The 7802-nt window shown below is 38.4% G+C and overlaps 1 protein-coding gene across 2 annotated transcripts; it reads right to left on the bottom strand.

Moving 5' to 3' along the window:
* Positions 1-60: 60 nt before the first annotated feature.
* On the bottom strand, positions 61-2645 carry LOC124175118 (glycosaminoglycan xylosylkinase). 2 transcript variants are annotated; one of them, XM_046555034.1, is made up of 6 exons: positions 2314-2645; positions 1816-2190; positions 1315-1615; positions 970-1238; positions 638-864; positions 61-554 (listed from the first exon to the last, which is right to left on the bottom strand). In XM_046555034.1, exons 2-6 carry the CDS (start codon positions 2188-2190, stop codon positions 326-328), a joined length of 1401 nt encoding a protein of 466 aa, XP_046410990.1. In that variant the 5' UTR covers positions 2314-2645; the 3' UTR covers positions 61-325. The 2 variants fall into 2 exon arrangements, with proteins under 2 accessions (XP_046410990.1, XP_046410989.1); XM_046555033.1 differs by having other exon boundaries at positions 2340-2644.
* Between the last annotated feature and the right edge of the window lie 5157 nt (positions 2646-7802).

Below are 7802 nucleotides of genomic sequence, written 5' to 3'. Positions count from 1 at the left end.
ATTCAAACAATCTCGAATACCGTGTATCTTACTTAATTTCAATTAGACATGTGCGAGTTATTCAGAAAACACGATGTTTATTCATAAACTTACAAGTATATACCACATGTTCGTAGGATGTAGCATACTAAGCATTCTAAGACTGTATTTTGACAATAAAAACACTCACAGTAAAATATCCTTCAAATTCGTAATCGAAAACTGTGTATAATTCGCTAAAAATGTCGAATTCGATTGTAAAAGCTATTCTACGACATTTTTTTCCATTATGTTTGGAAGTTTTCGTTTCAAGTTAGATTTTCTTGTCTTTGAACTAATTGTCAAACTACCTGTGGTCCAAGATTACACTTGTCGGATACTTGTTTTGCTTCAGACAATGTTCCACTGTTGCAAATACGGCTAAGAGTCTTCTATCCATAGCATTCAAGTGAGCATCTGTGATCAGAAGAGAAACACTAGCTAATCTTGCTTCATGCTCTAAAAGTTGTCTCAAGGATTTACTCAAAGCACCACCACTCAGTAGTTTTAGTCGATTCCACGTTGTATTATGAATACTGTAATGCCAATAATTGAATTTTAATCCTCAATATTGGTAGAACTTGATGAAAGGTATGGAATTATTATGCAGATTACTTACAGGCAGCACTGATACAGAGGTGCCAATATATCAAAATGATCGACATCTGGATCCCCCAAACTTTTTCCATTATCAATAAGCAGAACTGCCGGATTATGAATGTTAGCTTCAACAAGCTCATAGTGGTGACGATCGCCATTATCCATGAGAAAATCAAAAATTGCTGTATCCACTAAATCTAGCAGTCTGCTAGAAGTTTTAACTGAATAGGTTTTTGTCCCCTTGACCTGAACATGGAAATTGAAACGATTTGTTGATGACGCAAAATCTTCCACAGATGCTTTTCGAAAGAAATAGTGAAACACAAACAACACTCCCAGAGAATAACTAACCTTCTCACAATAGTTGTCATCCATCTCCCATGCAGCAGCCTTATTTTTTTTGTAAGTTCGTTGCCAAGGATTCCGATGTTTGGAGAGTTGGAAGTCATTTGGCAACCATAGAATCAGCACACCTTCTAACAAATCATCTATGCCACAGATCGGATCTTCAGGTGAGCAGTAATGACATATTCCATAGAAACAAATATTGTTCCCTTCCTGGTACATGGTATTGAGTAACTCGGTTGATGCCTGTTTTCTGATCTCCTCACTAAGTTTCACTGGATAAATAGAATAACAAAGATGCAACTGCACCTTTCAATCTTTTGAAAAGTGCAGGAAATAAAATTCACTTACATTTTCGTATGACACAAATAGGCACCCGTCTGAAAGACAATAGAGAAGACAAGTGAAAAGCAACAACTTCCGCGTTGTGCCTATCCTTTCCGTGATATACTGGCCCTTTGATCAGAGTATCTCTATTATACCACATTGGCTTGAACAATGCTTTGACACCATGATTTAGAGTAAGCATCAGTTTTAGTTGAGTTCCCAATAATGCATTTTCTGCCTTTGTGATTTTGGATGTTCTTAGAGCATGTAAAATGGTCCCAAGTTCAGGGGCTGTAGGTGGAATTAGGTGATCGGCGTCTGGCCACTACAAAATTATAAGTTATATGCAATGGTCGGCGAAAGAATATTTTATGTATATCTTTAGCCAGCTATTGCTTGCATCAAAAGATTTTAGACATTCAATTATTCACTTGTGTACCAGAAGAGTTTCATGGTATTTAAACGTCAGCTGTACAATCTGAATAATTAAATACACACATAGCAGCTCGCAAGCAAAATACTAACATTACGTTGAGGTATAACCCAAATGTCCTCCTGTACATTTGGCACTATCTTCAGCTCTGCTAATAATCGATCCAAAAGTAAAGTATGGTTGGCATTTGGCTTGAAGTACTTGGACGGCAGCGTTCTCATTTCTAGTTTGATTCTCTTTTCTGCATTAATCGACGAGGTACGTACATTCGAACCCTTGTTAATTTTCATCTTTGTAACAACAGCTCCCTGTTCTTGTAATTTATTGATGTCAGAATTTTCTGGATATTTAGTGTTACGCTTATGTGGAGAGTCTTCAATTATCATTCGTACAAAGTATATGTTTACTGTCAAAACAAGCACCAAAAGCCCACCAAGAGCAATGAGAGCACAGCGTCGACCAATCATCTGTAGGTAAAAAAAAATATTTCAAAGCTATAGGGATTTGTAGTAGATTATAACCTCAAAAAGTTTCATGGTAATCAAAATCAAATAAAGACATTTCTACAGAATGCAAAGTAATAGTATTACCTTATAATAATTGACCACAACTTTACCTTGATCTAAAAAAGCGCATTGGCTTCATCATTCAAGAGTTCAACTTAACAAACCCATAATATCTACAAGGTTTTCGGCGGCACTTAGGTGCCGCCATTCTTTTAATATAGAAGTATTAACTAATGTATTGCAACCCATTCAAAGAGATTCAAATCCGCATTGTTTCTGTCTTGTTTCCTTCTTGTTCTTTCTTCGGCTTTTAAATTGTTTACGACATTATCCTAAGAACCCGTTTGAAAGATGAAGCATACGGATTTCGGCCTTCGGCCATGTGACCAGTGCCATGTGAGATGTGAGCCATATCTATTATTTAAGGATTTTACCATATATATCAGTGATTTTACCCAATTCAACTGGATTTTCACGTGCAGTAAACAACTGGATGCAGCATGCTCTGATTGGTCAATTCGCAAAATCACCAAGTATGAGACGTCACCAAATGGTTATGCATAATCACCAAATGGTGATTTTGGTGAATTAACCAATCAGAGCACACTGCATTCAGCTGTATGCTGTATGTAAAAGGCCGTGTTTGTAAATTGATTGACAGTACTGAAAATACCCTAGGACAGAGTCAGAGCTATTCACGAACTTGGAAGCGCAAAAGAGATGAAAGATTGCTGACAGTACTGCCAGTCAATCTTCGAACACGGCCAAAACCTAGCCTTTAAGATGCAATTTTCGCGTGTAGCAAACAGCTGCATGTAGCAACAACAAAATGCTCTCATTGGCTGCTTGCTACGTACGCGACGGGAAGGCTTCTGTTATGTGCAGCAAAACCAACTGCTGTAGAAGGTAGGTTCATTTCTACTTTGAACAGCAATTTTCATACATGGATGTATATACAATACATAAGATACTGATGAAAACACCAGAATCATCGACCGATCAGACTATTTTTGCTGCTGCTATGCATCCAGCTGTTTGCTGTGAGTGAGAAATCAGCTATAGACTGCGTTCCATACATTCGATAATTGGAAAAGCAGCTGAATCAGTCAGTGCGGTCAATACCTACTACAGTGAAACTTCTCAATAGCGGACAACGTCAGGACCGGAAGTCTTGTCCGCTATATAGGCAAGTGTCGGTCATTAGGAAGTATTTTTTTCATTATAAATTCTTGCCAGGAATTTCTAACTTGCCTGTTATAAAGAGATGTCGATTAGAGAAGTTTTGCTGTATAGATGGTGACTTAGTTCATTAATATATAACAATAATAATAATAATAGGTAACGTACAGTGACCTTCTGATGGAATATTACCTAACGCTTATTTCCACCGTAATCTAGAATCCGATTGGTAGATTCCCGGATGATTACCAAATTGCAAGTGGACTTACCTTGGAACATTTACTACTGCAAGTAGCTACCCCTAACCATAGGCTTATAAAGATAGACTGAGCGCTCCTATAAGAGGCACTGAAGCTTACATATAAATGCCCCTACCGTTGACTGAAGATGTATAGCCTTTTAGGACTTTTCGTAGTCGAAAATGTCCTATATTAGAGGCGCAACTCAATTCGATAAGCGGTCGGGACATAAAAACGACGAAAACTCATGTTACTATCGCTCATCGTGCGTGCCCAGATAGTGCAGAGTCGAATATTATTATGCCTACGGAATGACGAACGGGAACAGACTGAAATATTCACACATGGTAATACCGTATGGACGCCGTGCACTTTTCAAGTACGCAAATCCTTTTGGGCCAAATTCAACAATGCTAATCTAACTCGATCGGATCAACAAAAACTATTATCTGAAAATATAATCAGTGACATATGTCGATACAGACAAAAATATACTTAGCTTAGATAAGTAAAGAATATAATGAACGGTAAAAGAGACAAATCAATTAGTTGAAACAGACAGAAGATTTGATTAGCTAAAACACGAAAGAGGTTTGATTAGCTGAAACAGTCAAAGGGTTTGGTTAGCTAAAATGGACAAAAAGTTTGATTAGCTGTAATGGACAAAAGGTTCGGTTGGTTGAAACAGACAAAAGGTTTCAGTAGCTGAAACTGACGAAAGGTTTGATTAGCTGAAACGGACAAAAAGTTTTATTAGCTGAAATAAACAGACGATTCGATTAGCTGAAACAGACAAAAGGTTTGATTAGCAGAAACAGATAAAAAGTTTGTGTAGCTGAAACAGACAAAGGTATGGTTAGCACAATCTCGTAAGTCCATACACTAACAAAAAATGGGTAGAGTTCAACATGATATTCGCTTTAATATTCGTTGCTGCGATTATTGATTGTATTGATGAATGGAAAACATTCTAGATTTTTTGAATCAATAACTCTTTCAGCTTTGAGTTATTAAAGTGAATATCTTTACCGACTGAACATTCCATGGTTCTCAATGCATTTGTTAAAAAATTGGTTTCGTTGCCCTGAAACAGAAAATAATAGGATCAGTTGAACGAGTGTTTTTGTAGATTCAAGATATATTTCATAAATACTTACGCCAAAATTTTCCACTGTCACAATACACTACCGAGATTTTCGTACCTGCGCCTTGAGCGCAGGGTTTCAAATGACGCGCTTTCTCTCATATCTGAAAAGTCTCCGCGCAAAAGGCGCCGTGGAACTTGAAAACTTTCATTATTTGTAAGAAAATTAACCGAAAAGCTGAAAGATCAGCACATCGAAAATGCGTAACTCTTTTATATACGGTTTGCAAAATCGAAGCTTAAAAAAACGTGTCTGATGCGCGTTATTAATTTACGCGCAAAAGGCTGCGTCCAATTCTCGTGATTACTGTACGCGCAAAAAGGCGCGACTGATTAAACTGTCAAAAAATTTGTATTATCTAGGACTTGTTCCACAAATTCTGTAGAAACCCAATCCGCATCTGCATCTTTTTGAATTAGATACATTGCCATGCGGTTTGTTGTTCTCAGATTAAAAATCGAATCGAAATCGGGAGGGAGGTTGAAGGGCATGCATTATTGTGTGGCGTGACGGCCGGCGGTCCTCTTCGACGCGAAGTCTTCGGGCTCAACATCTCTCCCCATCTATCGTACCACGGAACGCGATAGATGGTCCAGAGATGCGTTTTGCCCATTCAGACGATCACAGAGATCAATTCAATGGAATAATGATCAGTAGGGACTGAATAATTGAATTGAATAACGATTGAAAAATGGTTGCAGAGTGACAAGAAATGGTAAATTTAATCACATTAATATTCAAATGCTTATAAACGGTTGAGAGACTCGAATATGGAGTCATTTGGGAAAAAAATGTCTGTGATCGTTTGACGCTGTGGATTACAAAAGTTAGTAACACCACGGTACATCGCGACCTTCCTACCCTTGCCTGTTTCCCAACGGAACGACCCAACGGAAAAGAGAGACTCACGCACACATGTATAAACCCCGTGACGGATCTCAAAACATCCACCTACCTATCCGGTTACCTATATTCGATCTAAACGATTGTCCATTTTTTCCAACACACATCATTCTTCATCATTTGCGCCGTGGTCACTGACTTACATTTTCGTTGGTTACCTGTTGGAAGTAAAATGTTTTTGTATCATAGTCTGTCCACTCAGAATACAGTATCGCGGTTGTATCCCGCCGACTCTAGTATTGTATGTAGTATTTTAGTAAATGTTGGTAGACTATCGGTACATTGACATTTTTTAAAATTGATTAAAAACATTTTGTATGCCAATTAGCATTTTTCTAAGTTAGCTAAACCTGCAGTTGATCATTACTTGTTGGCTGTTAAAAGATTGAAAATGATATATAATATAAGATGCAATTTGATTACGTTACGTTATGCCAGGCTTTGGAATTTTATCGAATTAACAGTATTGTGAATAATTGAATACGTTCAAACCTCAGGTGAACCCACTACTTAAACGGCATCATCGGTAAATTCTAACGTAGATTATTACATCAGTTGCGAAACACAATTCGATCTCGCGAGTGCCGAGTAAGCGATGGTTACCTGTTGCGATGCTCATTCCACTTTTAGCAACGTGCAAAATATCTACTATAAGTAAGCTACGATAAATTGAATTGCGAAAAAAAATTATTCGACTGAAAGTCAAGCACGTTGTGATCGTGAATGAGCCTATCCATGCAGCTCAGAAATCAAAGATTCGTTCAACATTTGTTACCGCCACGCCACGTGACACAGGAATCCCAGGGAAATACCCATAACCCAAGACGTGCAAACTCACCAACATTGCCGAGAAATAGAAAAGTTACTTGGAAGTCTCTGCTTAAATCTGTGAAAAATAAAAGAGAACACTTGGATTAATTTAGCAAATTGGCTTTTCAGTTTTCAAATTGGTTATTACTATTGCCCAGGTTCATATTTATGCAATGCATTTATTATGCGAGAACAAAAGTTAGACTTTAAATGCACTATCTTGAATTATCAATTAATAATTCATTAAGTATTGTTACCTGGACTCTGGGCTGCTCCAAACTTTTACATGTAGCATTTCTTGTAGCATCTCAAGTTTATTGGTGACGCGATGCACTTTCACAGTATTCAGATCTTCAATAATCTCTTATAATCCAAAAATCCGCACCGCAATAACATTCGATTCTACGCTCACTTTTTGTGCTGTAGCTATCTGATTGAATTGACTGAATAAACTTACTAACAATACAACTGCGCATTTGCCGAATATCACCTAAAAAACTAATAAAATTGACACTCGGCGCACAGACACAAAAATAGACATCACTGAAATCTGAAGTTACATGAAAGAATGAAAACTCGGGACACGAAGTTCACTGTCAACGTTCGCAGGATGTTCTTATTTCAGTAACTTGGTGTTTCGTTAGGCTACACGCTGCTCCTCGTGTACTATTCACAGATGAGTATGATGGAAATACACTGATCGAACAACGTGACACAACCTGAAGAACGCAGTCTGAATGTTGAACCGATACTCAGAATACGCGATTTCGGTCCGATTGCTCGGAAACGACTGATCCCGCACGGCGTTTAGTTTAGACTTAAGTCAGTTCTCTGAAGGATAGAACATAATAATTCTCCCGCTCTCTCTGTTGCTTTTCCCGTAGAGTGGGGGTAGCTCCACGCGCCTGTCTGACTGTTCCTTCCCTCTCGTGGCCCCTACTCCATGAGTAGAGTGACAGAGAGGGCGAGAGAATATTATTATCTTCTGCCTTCTAGAGAACCGATTCAAATCCATTCACGGGACACTCACATCGTACGGTTTAGGCTCTCTTTCATATATCTCTATAGTCTCAACGGCCGAGTGAAAATATAACGTAAACTACGTACAACGCGATCTAATGCTTAGAGGTTTGCCGTAACATGCGACGTCAGGCGAAGTTTGGTTCTCCGACCACTTACCGTAGTGAAAGAGAGAGAGAAGAGAGAGAGCGCGAGATATATATCCCCGGGTTACCCTGGATGCTCCGTTTCTCTCACTCTGCTTTTGATTGCCAACCACCTTGTAGAGCGAGAAAGA

Source organism: Neodiprion fabricii, chromosome 2, assembly GCF_021155785.1.
Source record: "Neodiprion fabricii isolate iyNeoFabr1 chromosome 2, iyNeoFabr1.1, whole genome shotgun sequence".
Lineage (NCBI taxonomy): Eukaryota > Metazoa > Arthropoda > Insecta > Hymenoptera > Diprionidae > Neodiprion > Neodiprion fabricii.
The sequence above is the reverse complement of the archived record's forward strand: the minus strand, read 5'-3'. Positions and strand labels throughout refer to the sequence as shown.

What these genes read in the sequence shown, in the direction of transcription:
- LOC124175118 (XM_046555034.1), bottom strand. Translation starts at nt 2,190, where the DNA reads ATGATTGGTCGACGCTGTGCTCTCATTGCTCTTGGTGGGCTTTTGGTG. An exon ending in ATGACAACTATTGTGAGAAG is followed by an intron (nt 865 to 969) that starts GTTAGTTATTCT and finishes TTCCATGTTCAG; the next exon opens with GTCAAGGGGACAAAAACCTA. An exon ending in CCTCTGTATCAGTGCTGCCT is followed by an intron (nt 555 to 637) that starts GTAAGTAATCTG and finishes TTGGCATTACAG; the next exon opens with TATTCATAATACAACGTGGA.